Genomic DNA, 20,615 nt, shown 5'->3' on the forward strand with positions numbered 1-20,615 from the left:
CCATCAATGATAGACTGGATAAAGAAAATGTGGCACATATACACCATGGAATACTATGCAGCCATAAAAAAGGATGAGTTCATGTTCTTTGCAGGGACATGGATGAAGCTGGAAACCATCATTCTCAGCAAACTAACACAGGAACAGAAAACCAAACACCAGATGTTCTCACTCAAAAGTGGGAGCTGAACTATGAGAACACATGGACACAGTGAAGGGAACGTCACACACCAGGGCCTGTCAGGGGGTAGGGGGTTAGTGGAGGTATAGCATTAAAATGTAGATGTCAGGTTGATGGGTGCAGCAAACCACCATGGCACGTGTATACCCATGTAACAAACCTGGACGTTCTGCACATGTATCCCAGAACTTAAAGTATAATTTAAAAAAAAAAAAAAGAAAGAAACAAGTACTTTTTCATGCCCTACTTTTCGAGATGCCATTGCATGGATTACAATCCAGGCCAGACAGGACAGAAATTCTTATCTCCATTTTAACATATGGAGACCTAAAGCAATGTATCTAAAGAAGTTGTCAACAAGCCAGGAAGAGGCCCAGTGATGAAGCCTGCGTTTTTCCTTCTATACTGGTGCTCCCCATTTTTAACCCCACTCTGCTCAAATACCCGGCTTTTCCCCACCCAGAGAAATATACTTGTCCCTCTGCTCACCTGAAATGTCTACATCAGTGTCTTGATAGGCTTCTGGGGGTACCTTTGTGTCTGTTCTTACCTGTCCACTTCACATCTACATTTTAGCCCTTAAAAGCCTACAGGCCAGATTTCTTGGACAAATTCCAGCATCATTCTAGATTCTAGAAAGATTCCGAATGAAACATTCATTCTTTCTAGAATCCACTCTAAAACCTGTAATGATCCACACAACCTGGGAACACATGACTTGGGTTTGAGGTTTCCTCTTAAATCCCCACACTGAATAGCACTCAAGGTTAAGTGGCTTTTTTACTGGGCTTAGCAGCATACACATTTCCCCACAGAAATGCTTTCTATGTAGAGCTCCTTCTAAACAGGAACCATATCCAGGTTTTGAAACAAATTAAAAATTATCATCATTATGCTTAAAAGTGAAAAAAAAAATCAACCTTTTGAGAACTGAATTCTTCTCAGGCTTAAATAAATACTCCTAAATAACACTCAGAAAGTTAAGTTAGCAAAGGCTAATTTTACATAAAAATTACATTTAGAAGGAAATTGGCAAGATATTTTAAAGAATTTTAGGGTAGGCATGTTTTTCTCAATGTGAAAATAAATCAACATAAATATTCTGAAAATATCATATACCATTTCTTGTGAAACATAATCTGGGCTTTTCGTATCAGCAGAATAAAAAGAAAAGTCATAGGTGAAGGTCTTGGTCCGTTCTCTTCCTGAGTCCCCAGTGCCTCCTTCTGGTATCTAGAAAGAAATGATTAGGATAATAATAATAATAATGTAAAGAGCACTGTCATTTGACCCAAACGTCCATGTTTCTACCCTGACTAAAAAGCATTTCATTCCTGCTGGCTTCTCTAAAACAATAAATAAATAAAATTGAAATATGAACTGAACTCCTTGCAGGAATCCAAGTTGTCTGCCATACGACCCAAGAATACTATTCTGACCTTTTTTTCCCCACGATTAACTCATAAGAACCCAACACTCCAGCCAGACTCTGTTTTTCCAGCTTCCGTGATTTTTATTTACTGTTCCCTCCACCTAAATCCACCAGAGTTGGGCTTTGCACAACTACGAGGGTGGTATTCACATAGATCATGGTAAGATTGGCACCTTCTAGAGCTGTATGATTTGGTGGTCTCATTGAAAATTTCAGGGAGGGGGGAGGGGGGAGGGATTGCATTGGGGAGTTATACCTGATATAAATGATGAATTGATGGGTGCTGACAAGTTGATGGGTGCAGCACACCAACATGGCACAAGTATACATATGTAACAAACCTGCACGTTATGCACATGTACCCTAGAACTTAAAGTACAATAATAAAAAATAAAAAAGAAAAAAGAAAATTTCAGGTCAGACATCTCCTCTTTCATGACACTTCCCTTGGACACTGCATGGAGAAGTAATTTCTCCTACCTCCGACAGCCTAGACTCTTCCAGGACACACCATATTGTGAGTTTATTGCAGGTGTTTGCATGTATCTTGTCCCCCTTGCTATATGCTTAAAGTGCACCCCAAAACCATGTTTTAAAATCTTCATATGCTCCCAAAGTCTGTTTATTGGACATATGCTGAATAACATCAATGAGCACCATATTTTCCACAATTCACATATTATTAAAAAAATTATGGTTCTTATGAAAACACTAAAAGTCTGGGCATCTGTTCTGGTTACTGAAACATCAGATGATAAAATGTTTATAAAACTCAAAAAGCAACAGAGTAATCGAAGAAAACAGATTAATGCACAAAGAAAGGAGACTCATCCAGGGTCAGCGGTCTTTTACCAAAGTACTGTGAGCGTAGAAAGACACATGAAGGAAAGACAAGGTAATTACCAGCAGAGAATGGACAAGTGACAACTGGGTAGAAACATGAGAAGATGCGAGAGGCCAAAGGAAGGGAAAGAAGCACCGTGCAGGCCAGACAGAGCTGGAATGCACAAGGGTTGTGCTAAGCAGAGAAAGAAAGGCATCCAGTGGAGAATGCCTCAGGTAAAGGACACCAGTGCCTCAATGGAGGAAATCAAATGATCCAGAGGCTGCTCAGTTGGAAGATGGGAGCACTTCCCAGCTTCTATAATTGGAGATCAATTCGCACTACTTTGAAATTGGATTTCAAAGTACCCAGTCCTTTGAGCCACATATTAATAGAAATCTGCTCCTCAGATGTGAACAGGAGATGGATCTGACTTGGCCATGGAGCATCATGTCTCAGAAATCCAGACCTAAAAGTTGATGACAAATATCGAAGGAGAAAGGCAATGAACCCACAAAGTACTTCATTTCTTTCTTTTTTTTTTTTTTTAATTTAAGATGGGATCTTGCTCTGTTGCCCAGCGTGGAGTGCAATGGCATAAACAGGGCTGACTGCAGCCTTGATCTCCTGGGCTCAAGTAATCCTCCTACCTCAGCCTCTCGAGTAGCTAGGACCACAGGTGTGCACCACCGAGTCCGGCTCTGATTTCTTCAATATTAATTTTATACCCCTGTTACCCTCCTCAGTGAAAAGCATTCAGTGTCCTTTAAAAATTTCCCAACTAAATAAACAAACAGGATATTTTAAGTGCCAAAGGAGAAACCTGCCATCTTGAAAATATTTTTTAACTTTTTTTTCCAGAAAAGAAATTTGGTGATTTTTTTTTTAATCTTTGCTATCCTGAGTTTTGAATAATAATACCAGTTCTTCTTCAAGGATTGCCAAACATGATTATTTTCATTAAAAAATAGAAAAAAATCTAGGGGCAAAGCTTATTTAATGTTCACAGAACACAGTCAACTGCCAGGCTAAGTCTCTACCACGAGGACACAGGATGAAAATGCCCGAATCTGGGATAGACTCAGGAGCTCCTGGACCAGAGCAACGGCTTGGATTTGGCTTCCAGATCAAATAAAGCCAGGGATGGGAAAGGAAACAGGATCAATTCTTCTGCTTCAAGATTGAGCCCAAGCCAGGTGCAAGCTGACGTGGTTAACTGCACTGGAAAGGAGGGTGTGGAAACAGCAGACAGGCTTTATTTACCCGTAAGTCATCCCCACAGTAAAGCAATCATGGGGCTCTTGGAACTTAAGCAAGTCCAGGTCACTACTTGCCTTTAAGTTTGTGATTGTTGTTTTGCTTTTCTCCATCTGAATAATGAACTTGGCCTCCAAGTCCTTTTCCCTGCAACACAAATAATTCAGTAGTGGTTAGAAGAGAAAAGATTATTAAAAACAAAACTAAACTAAACCCATTTGTTTAATTTACTTTTTACATTAGGAGTTTATTTTTCAATGGCATCTGAGGAGCAATCCCGGACACCACTCCTTCCTAAACCTTACTAATATAACATGAAGATACACAAAATGACGCCACCATCAACAATTATGACTGATACAGTGTGTTGTTAAACCCTGAAAGAATTTCCAATTGTAAGCCAAAGGAAGAGTAAATGAAATCACAGACACCACAATGGGCCAAGACTCACCAAAAAAAAGCAGCCCCACTCACCTTGTTACAAAGAGAAAGATACCTTAGCCCCCTACACAAGATGCAAACCAAAAAGAAAGCTGGAGTGGTTACAAGCAGGTGCTGCTTCCAGAAGCAGCCAGGGCACTGTTCCCTCCTCCTACCGTCTTTCTACATCTGTTCAGAAACTGCATTTCTCAGAAAACAGCAGAACAGGAGGACTCCTTAAGAGTACAGTTCCCTAGAATAAATGACCATACATTTACCCAACGGAGTGTGACGCCACTGAATAAGGAATGAGGAAGATCTCCATATCCTGTTATGGCGTGGCCACTGGGATATACTGTTCAGTGGAGACAAAAGATGGAGAAAATCTATGTAGAAAAATACAAATTATATTTTAAAACTTTTTTAAAATCTATGTATTTTTCAAAAGGCTACCTAGGAAAAAAAGGGAAATTGAGGATAAGGATTTGGGGCGGACAAGGGAAGTGGACAAGGATAGAAGCTAGATTTCTGCAAATATACTTTGATCTGGAGGTCATCTTTAGAATGATAAAAATAATTTATGCAAAAATGAAACAAAAATTTTAAAAAACAAGCTAAAATTCAGAAGTAAGTTGAAGCAAATGAATCTAGTTGTATACCACAAAGTGAGAAATTATTTCAATTATGACTCTATAGAGGAATGTGACTATACTGTAATGAGATATATCCTTAAAAAAAAAAAAGAACTACAAAGAAATCTTAAACCATTTTTAGTAATCATATTTTTGGTGGTAATGTAAGTGTCATTATTCTGAGATTTCTGTCTGTGTACTGTGGGACATTACAAGAGTAATTATGTTGGTGCCCTAGAGAACCAAGGTTTTTGAAGTGGCTGAATGAGATACAAACATAAGTTTGATGAGGTTAAGTAAAAACTGTAGTCCTGGCCGAGCTACAGTTGGCTCACGCCTGTAATCTCTGCACTTTAGGAGGCTGAGGCGGGCGGATCACCTGAGGTCGGGAGTTCAAGACCAGCCTGACCAACATGGAGAAACCCCATCTCTACTAAAAATACAAAATTAGCTGGGCGTGGTGGTGCATGCCTGTAATCCCAGCTACTCTGGAGGCTGGGGCAGGAGAATAGCTTGAACCCAGGAGGCGGAGGTTGCAGTGAGCCGAGATCGCGCCATTCCACTCCAGCCTGGGCCAACTCTGTCCCAGGAAAAACTGTAGTCCTGAATCTAATTGGAAGGAGTAGCAGAAACTTCATCTTTCATCCGAAATTAAAAAAACAAACAACTCCCTTGCTTTGTCCATTGAAAAGGCCTAGAATCTTATGCTCAAATTACGGCCTATAAATACCATTTCCCACTAAAATAAGTCAGGGTTCCTTGGAGAAGTGACTCAGTCCAAATACTGAACCATTTCCTCACACAATAAAGCAGGAACACTAACACAGGTCACTAGGGCTGTGGCGGGCACCTTGTAACATGGCTCCCAATGATCGCCCGGTACTCACACCCTGGTGTGTATGATCCCTGCCCTCGAGTGTGGGCTGGACCTAGTGAGTCACCTCTAATGACTACAACCCAAACACACCCAAGTGATGGTCTGTCACCTCCCAGGCGGGCTTTCAAGACTATGACTTCTGTCTTGCTGGCTCTCTCTTCTCCGTTCTCTCTTAGAGCCCTGGCAGTGAGAAAAGCCAGGGATGACAGAGTGAGGACCCCTGTGGACAGACCCAGCCAGCAGGAAACAGGGGCCTAGCAGCAGCATGCCAGACAGCCTGGCAGGGCACGCTCCCCAAGCCCACACAGGGACATGACGATGAAACATGACTGGGCAGCCGCCTGGCACCCTGACTGCAGCGCTAGGGGAGAGCCAGAGTCAGAAGACCCTGCTAAACCCCACCCAGATTCCTAACCCATAGAAACTCTGAGATAATACAGGCTGCGTTTTGTTGTTGTTGTTGTTTGGTTTTTTTGAGACAGAGTTTCACTCCTGCCGCCCAAGCTGGAGTGCAGTGGCATGATCTCAGCTCACTGCAACCTCTGCCTCCTAGGCTCAAGCGATTCTCCTGCCTCAGCCTCCCAGGTAGCTTTGACTACAGGTACGCACCACTGCACCTGCCTATTTTTGTATTTTTTGTAGATGGAGTTTTGCTGTATTGTTCAGGCTGGTCTCAAACTCCTGAGCTCAAGCAATCCACCTGCCTCGGCCTCCCAAAGTGCTGGGATTACAAGCGTGAGCCACTATGCCTGGTCAATACACACTGTTTTAAGCCTCTAAGTTTTGGGGTAATTTGTTATACACTAGAAGAAAACTAATACAACGACCCTGTCAAAAGGACTCAGGAACCAACCTGCATAAGTTCCTGCTGCCCAAAGTTGAGAAATCCAGGCAGCAAAAAAACTAAAAACCAACTGAAATACGTAGATATTTAAGCACATAAACTCATAACTTAAAAATAAAAACTCAACGGTCCCCTCTGAAGGATCAAAGGATCTGTCTCATTATTTTGAAAACTGTTAAAAGAAAGAATCAAGCATTTATCTTGCATTTCCAAAACTATCTGTACTTCAAGTAACCCAATAACTGTGAAAGAAAGTTTCTCCTTTAGAGATATTCCTGCTTAAAAGAAAAAAAAAAGAAGGAATAACAAAATTAAAATATCATTTCGTCACCGCCGGTGAATTAATAGCTCTAGGGAGGGACCACCAATGGTTACCAGGCCAGCCACTGTGAAGTACCAACACCACTGCCCCAGGGTTCCTGTCCTTCCCTCGCAGGGATGGCCTGGCTCTGACCTAGAGCTGCCCTACAGGGAACCAGCAGCAAAGACAAGTGTAAGTGGGAACATGTCAATATCCTCAGGCAAGGGAATCAGCAAAATCCAGCCTGTGGGAAAGGCGGCAGGTTAAATGACCCAGCATATTCCAAATTATGACAAATTGCAAAGAATATAAAGATAGAAGGGAAATCTAAAGCTAAAAAAGGCATTAAAAACATACCAACCAACTGGATCCCAATTCAAACAGAAAAAGCACTTTAAAAACTGTAACCATTTGGGAGGCCGAGGCAGGTGGATCACCTGAAGTCAGGGTTCGAGACCAGCCTGGCCAACATGGCGAAATCCCACCTCTACTAAAAAGACAAAAAACAGCCAGGCGTGGTGGTGGGTGCCTGTAATCCCAGTTACTTGGGAGGCTGAGGCAGGAGAATCGGTTGAATCCAAGAGGGAGAGGTTGCAGTAAGCCGAGATCATGCCATTGCACTCCAGACTGGACGATAAGAGTGAAACTCTGTCTCAAAAAGGAAAAAAAAAAAAAAAAATTATAACTTACGTAGGGAAATGTTAACACTGACTAGATATTTGATGATATTAAGGAATTATTACTAATATTGTAGGTATGATAACAGTATTATGACTTTAAAAAAAAAAACCTTTTAGAGATACATATTGAAATATTTACAAATCAAATGATATGTTGCCTGGGATTTACTTTAAAATAATCCAGGTATGGGGAAACCAGCTAAGGGGTAACATCTTGGCCAGCTCAGATGAAGACAGACAAAATAAATATCAGTTGTGAACAATTAAACCCAAAAAGCATTTGCAGTAAACACCATTCAGGAACTACAGCGGATTCCCAGGGCCAAGTTTAACATTTCCAAGCCTGGAAAGTGCTTCCACTCCAACCCACCAGGAGTTGGACAATTCCATTGTGGACCCAAAAGTAAGAACTGCTTCAAGGACACCCCATGTTCATGTGGCTGCAAAACAAATACTTCATAAAATTAAACCATTCCTACAGCATTCAACTACCAAAGCATGTCCTGCTCAACAAGAGAACAAACCAACTGGGTTTACTTATATCACAGACAGCCACCTCTAGATTCCTCCCATTCCCACAGCAGGTCATTTCTCAGTCAATCACTAACCTAATGTGTCTAGAGCTTTCATCTTACAACCACTATTATCAACAAATACCTCTCACGAACACAAAATTATCCAGCTACATAGAAATATTAGAAGTGATCATGGTATTGCTCATATTGACTCGTCAATTCTTGCCTATAAAATGAAGTAATGTGGCTCATATCATGCCCACTACTCCTGCTGGACGCCAGAGACTCCATAATTCACCATCTCAGAACCTCACACCTTTGGAGCAGCTCAATTTAAAGGGCCCTCCCACATGATCATGTATTCTAACCTGCAGGTAACCAGGGCAGTATGTTCCTAGTTTTAAATTAACATCCATTCTACAAAAGCACTAGGAGAGATACTGACTGAAAGACTGTTAGGCAATATGACTGTCTTTTTGTTAGCCACTTCTAAAATGAAAACTGAAGATGCAGGTAGGTTTCAAAGGTTTCACAACCTCCCTGAAATCCTATGCACTGGGATGAGTGGGTGGGAAGGGGGATGAGGAGCAGGAGGCAGGTTCACTATTCTAAGGGTCCACAGCTTTCCTCAGTTTCTCAAAGAGTTCCATCACCCTAAAAGATAGGAATCCCTGCTCTGACCCTTAATGCTCAAAATATGCTCCAGGAACCAGCAACATCAGTGGCTCCAGGGAAGCTTGACAGAAATGAGGGTTCTCAGGCCCCACCTAAAACCTACTGAATGGGAACCTACATTTTAACAAAAACTGTAAATGATTCTGATGAACATTAAAATTTAAAAAGCACTGCTCTGACGTTGTACTTAATATGACATAATAATAGATGGGTATTAGGTTTACCCTTATGAAATAAACTCTACAATATTATCTACTTCTTATACTGGGAACCTCACTAGCCTTTATTCTTTGACTTTTAAGTTTTATTTTTAAAATCACGTGACAGAATATGGATGGATATACCATAAGTCAGCTAATACTGTCTCTGTTCTCTGCTCTTAAGTTGTAAGTGGCTTCTGACCAAGAGCAGTAACTGCTGACATAATCTGATGAAAGATGTCATGTGAATGTCATGACACTCCTCATTCTCACCCTACCAAACCATGAGTGAGTTTCTAGCCCTTTCTATTCCCAGACTGTGTTTCCCAATGTCAATCTAAGGCTATAACCAGTAATTTAAAGTCATATCAAAAAATAATTACAGGTCATCAAAATTAAGATGGAGGCCATCTGTTTCAGAAAAGGAATTTCACAAATAATTTCCTAGCTTGATTCCTTCTTTAAGCATAAAAACTGAAAGTTTAAAAGAAAAAAAAAAAAAAGTGGCTGGGCCCAATGGCTCCCGCCTGTAATCCCAGCACTTTGGGAGGCTGAGGCAGGTGGATCACAGGTCAGGAGTTCGAGACCAGCCTGGCCAACATGGCGAAACCCCATCTCTACTAAAAATACAAAAATTAGCCGGGCATGGTGGCAGGCTCCTGTAATTCCAGCTACTCGGGAGGCTGAAGGAGGAGAATCACTTGAGCCCGGGGGACGGAGGTTGCAGTGAGCTGAGATCATGCAGTGAGTGGAGTGCCACTGCACTCCAGCCTGGATGAAAGAGCAAAGTTTCGTTTCAAAAAAAAAAAAAAAAGGATCTTTAATCTTATTCTTAGTATTTATAACAAAGATACTGGCTAGAGTTTTAGCCATAAAGAGCAAATCTCTTCCTAGTTCCCGAAAACACTTATAGAAAAGCCAATATATTTTTTACTGTTGAGTTCCTTGTACATTCTGGACATGAGTCCCCTATGAAATGAGTAGCTTACAAAAATTTTTCCCTATTCAACAGGTTGTCTCTTCACTCTGTTTCTTTCGCTGTGTAAATGTTTCTTCGTTTAACATAGCCCCTGTCTATTTTTGGTTTTGCTGTCTGTGCTTCTGAAGTCTCACCCATAAAGTCTTTGTCTAGAACAATGTCCTGAAGAGCTTTCCCTATGTTCTCTTCTAGTAGCTTTGTAATTTCAGTTCTTACATTAGTCTTTAATCCACCTGGAGTTGACTCTTGTATACTGGGGTAAAATGGTATCTCTTTGTGAGGTCACTGTGAGGTCAGTGAGAGAGGGAGGTCGTGTTTCTTTCTTCTGCATGTTCTTATCCAGTTTTCCCAGCATCATGAAGAGAGCCCCAATGTATGTTCTTGGCAGCTTTGTCAAAGATCAGTTGAAAATACGTGGATTTATTTCTGGGTTCTCTGTTCTGCTCCATTGGTCCATGTGTCTATTTTTATATAATACCAATACCATGCTCTTTTGGTTACTATAGACTTTTAATATATTTTGAAGTCAGGTAGTATGATGCCTTCAGCTTTGTTTTTGCTTAGGGTTGCTGAGGCTATTCAGGCTCTTTTTTGGTTCCACACAAATTTTAGAATATTTTTTTCTATTTCTCTGAAAAACAATGTTGGTATTTTGATAGGGATTGCACTGAAATTGTAGATTGCTTCGAGCAGTATGGTCATTTTAACAATATTAATTCTTCTGATCCATGAGCATGAGATGTCTTTCCATCTGTTTGTGTCCGCCTCAGTTTCTTTCATCAGTATTTTGCAGTTTTCCTTGAAGAGATCTTTCACCTTCTTGGTTAAATTTATTCCTGAGTATTTTTCTTTGGTAGCTATGGTAAATAGGATTGCCTTCTTCATTTCTTTCTCAGCTATTTCATTATTGGTATATACAAATGCTACTGACTTTTGTAGGTTGATTTTTTATCCTGCAACTTTATTAAATTCATTCATCAGTTCCAAGAGTTTTTAGGTGAGGTCTTTGGTTTTTCTAAATATAATATCATGTCATCTGCAAGGAAGGACAATTTGACTTCCTCTTTTCCAATTTGGATGCCTTGTATTTCTTTCTCTTGCCTCACTGCTCTGACTAGAGCTTACCGTATTATCTTCAATACGAGTGGTGAAAGTGGGCATCCTTGTCTTCTTCCAGTTCTAAGAGAAACAAATTTCATCTTTTCCCCATTCACTACAATGTTAGCTGCGTGTTTGTCATATATAGTCTCTATTATTTTGATAACTAATCCCATTAAAAATGGGCAAAAGACATGAAGAGACATTCTTCAAAAGCAGACACACAAATGACCAACAGATAATATGAAAAAAAAAGCTCAGTGTCACCAATTATCAGGGAAATGCAAATCAAAACCACAAAGAGATATCATTTCACCCCAGTTAGAATGGCTATTACTAAAAAGACAAGAAATAACAGATGCTGGTAAGCATGTTGAGAAAAGAGAACTCATATACACTATTGGTGGGAATCTGAATTAGTACTATGGAAAACAGAATGCAGATTTCTTTAAAAATTAAAAATAAAACTACAATGCAAATCCAGAAATCTGACTACCAGGTATTCATCCAAAGGAAAAGAAATCAATATATTAAAGGGATAACTGCACTCCCATGTTTATTGAAGCACTATTCACAACAGCAAAGATGTGGAACCAACCTAAGTGTCCAACAATGAATGAACGGATCAAGAAAATGCAGTATATATACACACAATGGAATACTACTGAGCCATAAAAATGAATGAAATTATGTCATTTGTAGCAACGTGGACAGAACTAGGGGTCATTATGTTTAGTAAAATAAGCCAGGCACAGAAAGACAAATATCACAAGCTCTCACTCATATGTGGGAGATTAAAAAGTTGATCATATGGAGGTAGAGAGTAGAATGCTAGATATTAGAGGCTGGAATGCATGTATGAGGGTAGGAGTAGTGAACAGAAGTTAGTTAATGGGTACAAACATAAAGTTAGATAGAAATAAGTTCTAATGCTTGTAAGCAAAGCAGGCTGACTATAGTGAACAACAACGTATTGTAGTCTTCAGAATAGCTAGAAAAGAGGACTTGAAATGTACCCAACACATAGAAATAATACTCCAGTGATAGATATCCCAAACACTTTGATTATTACATATTCTAATACACATACCCCATAAATATGTACACAAATATAAAGTTTGTCAAAAAAATGTTTAGAAGCAAAACCAAAACCAGTGTGACATCTATGATGGTTGGAGCTATTAAGTGTTGAAACTAATTATTTGTTACACATCTTCCTTTGTAGATTCCGGGAGAACTGTTGAACTTCCAAATACTTCAAAGATGAAAGAAAGGAAGAAGGCAGGCTCCAGTACTTCCTCCCCATCCACACCCTGTTTGAACCAACCCTGCTCAGCCCCCTTTATCCACTGGAGACTCTGGCTTCTGCTCTTGGCCTTCTCTTCACCCCTAGGGGCTTTAACTGTCATAGGTGACTTCAGAGTCCATGTGACACTCCATCATATAACCTTACTCCCAACCCCCCTACCCAACATTCAATTACCTAGTCCCTTCCAATCTACCACCTGTTGAACTGGACCAGATTTCCCCACTTTGTAGGCCCTGTCCCAGGTCAGGCTACCCCCCACCTCTAGTCTCTTTGCCTCCAGCCTCATCCTCTCTCACACACACACTCCATTCTCTGCTGCCAGAGAGAGCCTTCATAATACACATCTCACTACGAGGCTTCCCTGCTTTAAACTCCTTTAGGCCGGGCGCGGTGGCTCAAACCGGTAATCCCAGCACTTTGGGAGGCCGAGACGGGCGGATCACGAGGTCAGGAGTTCGAGACCATCCTGGCTAACACGATGAAACCCCGTCTCTACTAAAAAAAATACAAAAAAGCTAGCCGGGCGAGGTGGCTTGCGCCTGTAGAGGAGAATGGCGTAAACCCGGGAGGCGGAGCTTGCAGTGAGCTGAGATCTGGCCACTGCACTCCAGCCTGGGCGACAGCGAGACTCAGTCTCAAAAAAAAAAAAAATAGTGACTTCCCAAAGACAACAGAATAAAGTCCAACTCTTAGTGCTACTATACAAAGTCCTTCATGATCTGACCCTTCTATTCCAGCACTATATCCTGCCGCATCCTCTTCCCATGGTCAACTCCCAACCATCCCTCTAAATTCGGCTCAGACTTCACATCCTCTGTAGGGCCTTCACCAAGCCCTCTATCCCATCCCCTAGTTACATGGCACTCCTGCTTGTCTCACCCACCAGACTGTTCACTTTTTAAGAGTAAGGACTCTGCCTGTCTGGGTTTATATCCCCAGCCTCTGGCACATTGCCTGCAACCTTGAGGTGCTCCTAAAATGGCTGTTAAATGTGATGAACTTTCTGAAATACTGAACAAATGGCTCTTACCCCAGTGTACTCTTTACCACACTCATCCTCTTCCCACGCTGGTCTCCCTATTTGCCCCCTATATTCTTGGTTCTTGCCTTCCCACATACTATAGTATCTTCCCACTTCCCACCCATATGTTCTTTTCCTTTTTTTTTTTTCTTTTTCTTTTTTTCGAGACAGGGTCTGGCTCTGTCACCAGGGCTAAATTGTAGTGGCGGAATCTCAGCTCACTGCAATCTCTGTCTCCTGGGCTCAAGCAATTCTCGTGCCTCAGCCTCCCGAGTAGCTGGGACTGCAGATGTGCACCACCATGCCTGGGTAATTTTTGTATTTTTAGTAGAGATGGGGTTTCTCCATGTTGGCCGGGCTGGTCTCAAACTCCTCCCTGTCCTCAAGCGATCCACCCACCTCGGCCTCCCTAAGTGCTGGGGTTACAGTCATGAGCCACCATGCCCAGCCATACCCACATTTTCAAGTAAGGCTTGTCTTGGGTCGAGTTTGACTAACCTCTTCCTGATAAACCATTAGAAACAACACCCCCTCATACACCTACCTAGTTCATCTCACCTGCATAGCTTTATTCCTGCTGATGTCATCTCTCCAATGAGTCCAGAGAACCCCAGAGAAGACCAGCTTCCTTCACATCCACACTCTGAGTCCACCAAGCACACGGGCACCATCCACAGTCAGTACTGACTGCTTCGTCTCGTAATTCTTCAGCTAAGACTACAATGCCAGACACTGAGATTACCCAGCCTCTCAGGTCAATTTCCTCTGACATTTAAGAAACACAGCAAATAAATCTTGACATTCTTCTTATATTGTAGAAAATAAATAATCCTAAGATATTATTTGACATTAATTTGATAATAGGGAAAAATGAACTATGTTGCTCCCTAGCCACTTTGGTGAATTGGATTTCTCAACCGAAAAGCCAATTACAGCCCCTTCATATAAATAAGTAATTTATTTGAAAGGTCTGGAAACTAGATGATAAGATGCTACAAATGAGCCAGCTGGAGTACATATACTTAGTTATAGATCAATATGGGGGGGCGGGGTGGAGAAGAAAGGAAAGGAAAAGATTTAAAATACTCTACCAGGAAAAGAGATAAATTATGTCAGCATTCAGATACATGAGTTAGAAGAACATTTACTTTTTTTAAAAAATCCTATTGATATAGTTTCTACATTTGTCCCCACACAAATCTTATGATGAACTGTAATCCCCAATGCTGGTGGTATGGCCTGGTGGGAGGTGACTGGATCACAGGGGTGGATTTCTCATGAATGGTTCAGCACCATCCCCTTGGTGTTGTCCTTGCACCGAATGAGTTCTTGTGAGATCCAACTGTTTAAAAGTACATGACACCTCCCCTCACCTCACTCTTGCTCCCATTCTCACTATGCGATGTGCCTGCTCCTGCTTTACCTTCAGCCATGAGTAAAAGCTTCCTGAGGCCTCCTGAGAAGCAGATGCCACGATGCTTCCTGTACAGTCTGCATAGGAACCAATGCAAATCAGCCAATTTAACTTCTTGTCTTATAAATTACCCAATCTTAGGTATTTCTTTAGAGCAATGCAAGCATGGCCCAACAGGAAAAATTGGTACCAAGCAGTAGGGCATTGCTATAGAGATACCTGAAAAGATGGACACAGCTTTGGAACTGGGTAACAAGAGGTTTGAAGAGCCTGGAGAGCTCAGAAGACAGGAAGATGAGGAACAGTTTGGAACTTCCAAGAGACTGGTTAAATGGTTGTGACCAAAATGCCGATAGTGATACAAACAGTGAGAGCCAGGCTGCCGAAGTCTCAGGTGGAAATCAGGAAGTTACTAGGAACTGAAGCAAAGGTCATCCTTGTTATGCCTTAGCAAAGAACTTGGCTGCATTGTGTGTATGCCCTAGAGATCTGTGGGAGTTTAAACTTGGGCGTGACCTAGGGATATGTTGTGGGGAAATTTTCTAAGCAGTGAATGACTTCTCCTGAGATCTGGCTGTTCAAAAGTGTGTGACACCTCCCCCCACCCTTGCTCCCATTCTTGCCATGTGACATGCCTGCTCCCCCTTCGCCTTCCATCATGAGTAAAAGCTGCCTGAGGCCTCCCCAGAAGCAGATGCTGCTATGCTTCCTGTACAGCCTGCAGAACCATGAGCCAATTAAACCTCTTTTCTTATAAATTACCCAGTCTCAGGTATTTCTTTATTGCATTGGAAGAACAGCCTAACAGACCTATGTTAATTCAAATATCTTGAAGATGTTTTTAAGTTATTCAGCAATTCAAATTGATTCCATTCCCTCAGGTGATGATATCTGGTCACTCCATAATAAACAGCTAGACAAGGTGATGTTGGGATCTCCAAACTGAGCCATTAGCCTGGAAGATTCCAAAGAGTGATTTATTCACCATGAGTTCTGAAATAAACCTGCATCCCAACTGCACTTTAAAAGTTACATACTATGAACCAATATTTAACTGCCTTCATTTTGGTGGCAAGACACTTGATAGCAAAAATGAAAATAAAAACTATACTTTAAAAAACAATACATGAGCTCCGTGTATACTAATATGGAAAGAAGTCCAAGGAACCCTGTAAGTGGAAAAGCAAGCAGCAAAACAGTGTGCAGACGACAATCAAGTTTGAAGCTCAATAAATAGATTAATAAAGCCATATAATATGCACATCTATGATTCTAGACGCACAAAACATTTCTGAACATTGCTGAAAGGATAAACAGGAAGCTATTCACAGTGGTGACCTCTGGAGAGTGCAGGGCTTCAGGGGATGAGAAAATGAACTTAAACATTCCACTGCTGGAATTCATTTTAGTAAGATTTGATACTCCTTCTACAGTTAAAATAAATTTAGTTAATTAAAAGACAAAAAGTCCCTGTTTTGAAATTCTGGGTGGCTCTTCATGCTCTAGAACAAGGTCTACATCCTTATATGGCATAAAAGCAAAAGCTACTGACCCTCCTCTCCTGATGACATGGCCACAAAACAGACAGCTCCTCGCGCCCTTGTACTTTCACACCTTCCCACGGTACCGAGTATCCTCATGCACTGCCTACATCTGCCTCTGCTGGTTGCCATCCCTCTGCATTTCCACCTGGCAAAATGATACCCACATTCAAAACTAGTCCCAGTACCCCTTTCTCACAAAGCATCCTAATACCCTAGCTCCATGAATTAGTTCCTCTGTTCCACCCAAGACAGCTTCTCTTTTACTCTTGTATTAGGTTCCAAATAAAATACAGGAAGCCCAATTAAACTGAATTTCAGATAATACTTAATTTTATATTATGACTGTGTCCCAAATATTGCATGAGGCTTCCTCATGCTGTTTTTGCTTGCTAAGTCTGACACGCTGTTTCTTACCCAGTGGTTTGCACTCATCAAGTGCTTCCACAGTTAGATGCAGATGTATTTGCCTCCCTCCCCCAAGCCCAGAAAGCAAGCAACCTGAGTCTACAGTAATGCCTGCACCTTCAATACCCAGCAAAGTGGCAGAGGCTCCATAAGTTTGTGTCACCTCACCTATCTCAGGGTCTGAAGACAAACTCAGGAAGAGCTAGTCTCCTCCCTGAAACCATGTCTTCCTGCTGTTCCTTATTCTTTCCTATTAGAAAAAGAAATTTGTGCACAGCCTGTGACTCCAACCATTCCTCGTTGTTCTCCATGAAATCATGAAAGCCTCCAGCTTAATTTTTTGAGAAAAACCCAGGGAATACAGACAGTAAAAAATTATGGAGTGGGTTTTTCAGGCAATCACCCTGACTTCATTTCGGCTTCTGAGAACACAGCTCACCACACAGCAGTCAGCTAGAGGTCAGTGGCACCATGACCTACATCTGAATGCCCACCTCGGGTGGCAACTTGTGAGAAACTGGCACAGCCTCCACTCCGTTCTCCAAGGGCTGCCAGAACGGATGAGCCAAGGACAATGATGCTGCCACAGCCTTAAGAGTCTCCCATGCTAAGTGAAACCCTCACTTGACCTCTGCCACAACAGGAGGCCATGAAGCTGAGCCTTTCATGGTCTTTCATGGCCTAGGGAAAGGGTAATAAATCTAAAAAATTAGGCAAAGCACCAACTGTTACAGTTTACAGGATAGGATCCCAGAGAAACAGACATCTGTGGGAGTGTAGCATGCAGGGTGTTCATTAAGGTGTGTCCTTGGGATCAACTCCTGGGAAAAGAAGGAAACTGAGGCAGGCCTGGGCAGAGGGAGAAGTGGAGCTGCAGCACCGATCCAGGGACAGCCTTGGCCAACTCCACAGGCAGTCCTGGGGTTAGCGTGGCCCTTCAGAGTTGCCACGGGTTGGGGACAGACAGCCAGGCTTTTACACCCCTGCTTTGAGCAATCAGGGACTGTTGGCTGAGCTGACAGCTGAAGGCTGGGCCAACCATGCTCCAGCAGCTGGGCAACAAGCCCTCAAAGACAGAGGATGTGGGTGGCAAGCACGGTGCCCACTGTACCAACCTCCCCTTTAAAATGATGCTTTATAGGATGCACCGCACCCAAGTGGCAGCATTCACCACTACATCAACCCCCCAGCAGAGGCAGAGAGGCCTGAGCTGGGGCTACCGAGCCAGACAGAAGGCAGATCCTTTATTTTCTTCAGCTGAAAGGAGAATAGCCTAACGATCAGAAGTGCCTCAATACAAAATGAATGACCTTAAGATGTGCAGAACCATTACTGAAGAGGTTTAGTTAGAAGCTAGAGAAATCCTTATCTGGGATGCTATATGGGAAGATTTATACATTCATTCATTCATTCTATAAATATTTAGTGAGTATTAATGCTTTCACATACCAGATAATAGTCTCAGTGCAGGAATAAAATGGTAAACAATACAGTCCCAGCCTGCATTTCACAGAGAGGCTTAGAAGAAAAACAAAATAATACTCTATCAGATTGTGGTAAGTGCTATAAAGAAATAAAGGTATGTCATGGAAAAGGACTAACAGGCAGAGGCAAAGGAAGGCAAGCAGCCAGAAAAGACCTCTCTAAGGGGGTGAGATATGAACAAACACCTGAAAGGGGCCAGGCCAACGGCCCAGATGAAAAAAAACAGCAGGTGCAAAGGCCCTGAGGTAAGAACCAGCCAGAGGCTTTGGGGGAAGGACAAGAAGTCCAGTGTGACTGCAGAAGAGAGAAGATGAGGTCAGAAAAGCCTTGAGGTAGAGGCCAAATCATGCCAGTTCTTGCAGGCTTTGGCTAAATGGCTAAGACTTTGAAACTTAAATGTAATAGGAAGCCACAGCTACCAAAAGGTTTTGTGTACAGGGAAGTGGCAAAGTCGTATTTACATTTTTAAAAGGCCCCTCTGGTTGGTGTGCATAGACTCTAGAGGGGTGGCAGTCTAGCAAGGAAACCACTCAGAAGGCTACACAAAGGATGCTGGGCCAGTGTGCAAGAGTGGAGATGCATCCAGATGACGGGGGTGGATCAGCAAGTCCCCAGGCCTGCTGACAAACACTATCCTCTGAAGAGCCCAAACCCGGACCTACCAAACAAGAATCTCCAGGGCAGGGGCCCAGGAATTTGTATTTTAAGCACCTAGGAGGTTCTGATGGTCAACTGGGTTTGGGACCACCACACTAGTTTATCCGTGTTTCCTCTGAGGAACTGGGATTCTACAAGAATGTGAAAGCTTAACTGCCTTTCCGGTCCTTGTGAGATGCTGTTTCACTAGAAGGTGGTTTCATCCCTTCTTCTGAATGGAGCCCAACGCACCTATGCCCAATTCCAGAACAAAAATCCACAGCAGACTATGCCGTCAGCGTTATCACCACTGACTTCCAACTGAGGTGCTCCTCTTCTGAGTCCTAGAACACCCAAGTTGTTTAAGGACTATTTTCCCACTTTTCCTAAAGAAAGTGTATAACTAGAATTATTCCAGAAGCATAGCAGAGAAGTCAATTCATTACATATAACAGACGCCTTACTCAAGGTATTAGGACTTAATTCCATCTTGGAACCCTGGCTCCAATTGAGAAAATCTGGTAGACAACTGAAAAATTTCATGCATTACAGAATTCATGCCCCAAACCATAAAGGACTAAATTTTGCTCAAGACCAAAGATAATACTGACACTTTCACAGGGAATTTTGGATACTCTGCAGAAAGGAGATTTAGGGTTAAGCAAGATGGTAAGCAGCTTGAGAGTCAAGTTGAGGTTCAAGGAATGGAGCACTTGATAAGAGATGGACTTGGAAGAGAGGAGACTTAGCCCATGACATCACCTCACACATAAAGAAATGAAGGTCCAGAAAGGTTAAGTGACTTACTCTAGGCTCCCACTATAGAGTCAGCATTGTAAAAGTTTACAGGAACTCAGTAAGCAATCAATACTTCAAAGCCACGGAGAACTGCTGAGAGCAAAGCTAGCACTCCTAATCTGATTTCAGCTACATCTTCCTGGAGAGGGTATGTAAGCTTGGGCTCCCAGGGGAACACAATCAGCCAGCCAGTATATTTAGAGAATCCATACGATTGCTGTCCAAACAGGGTGGAAGTCATCAAATGCATCAGGCACTAGACAGGAGAAACAAGAAGCACACTTAGCCTCATTTCCCACCACACGACCCAGAGGCATTCAAGCGCCCCACTCCCATTCCAAACTGTTCCTTCTTGCAGGACTCACAAAGACCTGCCTCTGTGAGTCCTGGGCCTTGCTCATGCTGGTCCTTCTGCCTGGAATGTACCTATCTCATCCAAGTGACCTATCCTTCAAAGCCCATAAAAACATTTTCTCAGCTGGGCACAGTGGCTCACACCTGTAATTCCAGCACTTTGGAAGGCCAAGGCAGGTGAATCACTGGAGGTCACGAGTTCGAGACCAGCCTGGCCACCATGGTGAAACCCTGACTCTACTAAAAATACAAAAATTAGCCAGGTGTGGTGGCAGGTGCCTGTAATCCCAGCTCTTTGGGAGGCTGAGACAGGAGAGCCACTTGAACCTGGAAGGCAGAGGTTGCAGTGAGCCAAGATCATGCCATTGCATACTCCAGCCTGGGTGACAAGAGTGAATGCTGTCTCAAAAAAAAAAAAAAAAACTTCCTCCTCCAGGAAGCCTTCTCAGACCCCTCCTACCAGCATCTTCTGGGTGACATTCCGTAACACACCACAGCAGTGACCATATTTGACCTGCTTACTGATGGGCTACTACACATGTCTTCCCCACCAGTGTAGATGCTTCCTGAGGTCAAAGATGATGCCCTGCTCTTCATCTGCTCTTCATATATTTCACAACATCTAGCACTGTCATCACATACAGCATACTTGATGGATGGATGAATGAATGAATGTATAAGCAAATGAAAGAACAAATGAAACAGCTAAAATAAGATACTATTCTTTTTTTTTTT

General features: G+C 42.3%; 1 protein-coding gene across 4 annotated transcripts in view; it reads right to left on the minus strand.

Annotated features, from left to right (window-relative positions):
* Positions 1–20,615, minus strand: part of KIF16B (kinesin family member 16B) — a 325,669-nt gene that overhangs the window by 276,191 nt on the left and 28,863 nt on the right. For all 4 annotated transcript variants that reach the window (XM_011962694.1, XM_011962686.1, XM_011962678.1 and 1 more), the window contains exons 2-3: positions 3,771–3,840; positions 1,301–1,414 (exon numbers count right to left, since the gene is read on the minus strand). In XM_011962694.1, the coding sequence (XP_011818084.1) occupies positions 1,301–1,414; positions 3,771–3,840 (184 nt within the window). The remainder of the gene's footprint in view (positions 1–1,300; positions 1,415–3,770; positions 3,841–20,615) is intronic.

The sequence above is a fragment of the Colobus angolensis genome, unplaced genomic scaffold (genome assembly GCF_000951035.1).
Source record: "Colobus angolensis palliatus isolate OR3802 unplaced genomic scaffold, Cang.pa_1.0 Scaffold117, whole genome shotgun sequence".
Lineage (NCBI taxonomy): Eukaryota > Metazoa > Chordata > Mammalia > Primates > Cercopithecidae > Colobus > Colobus angolensis.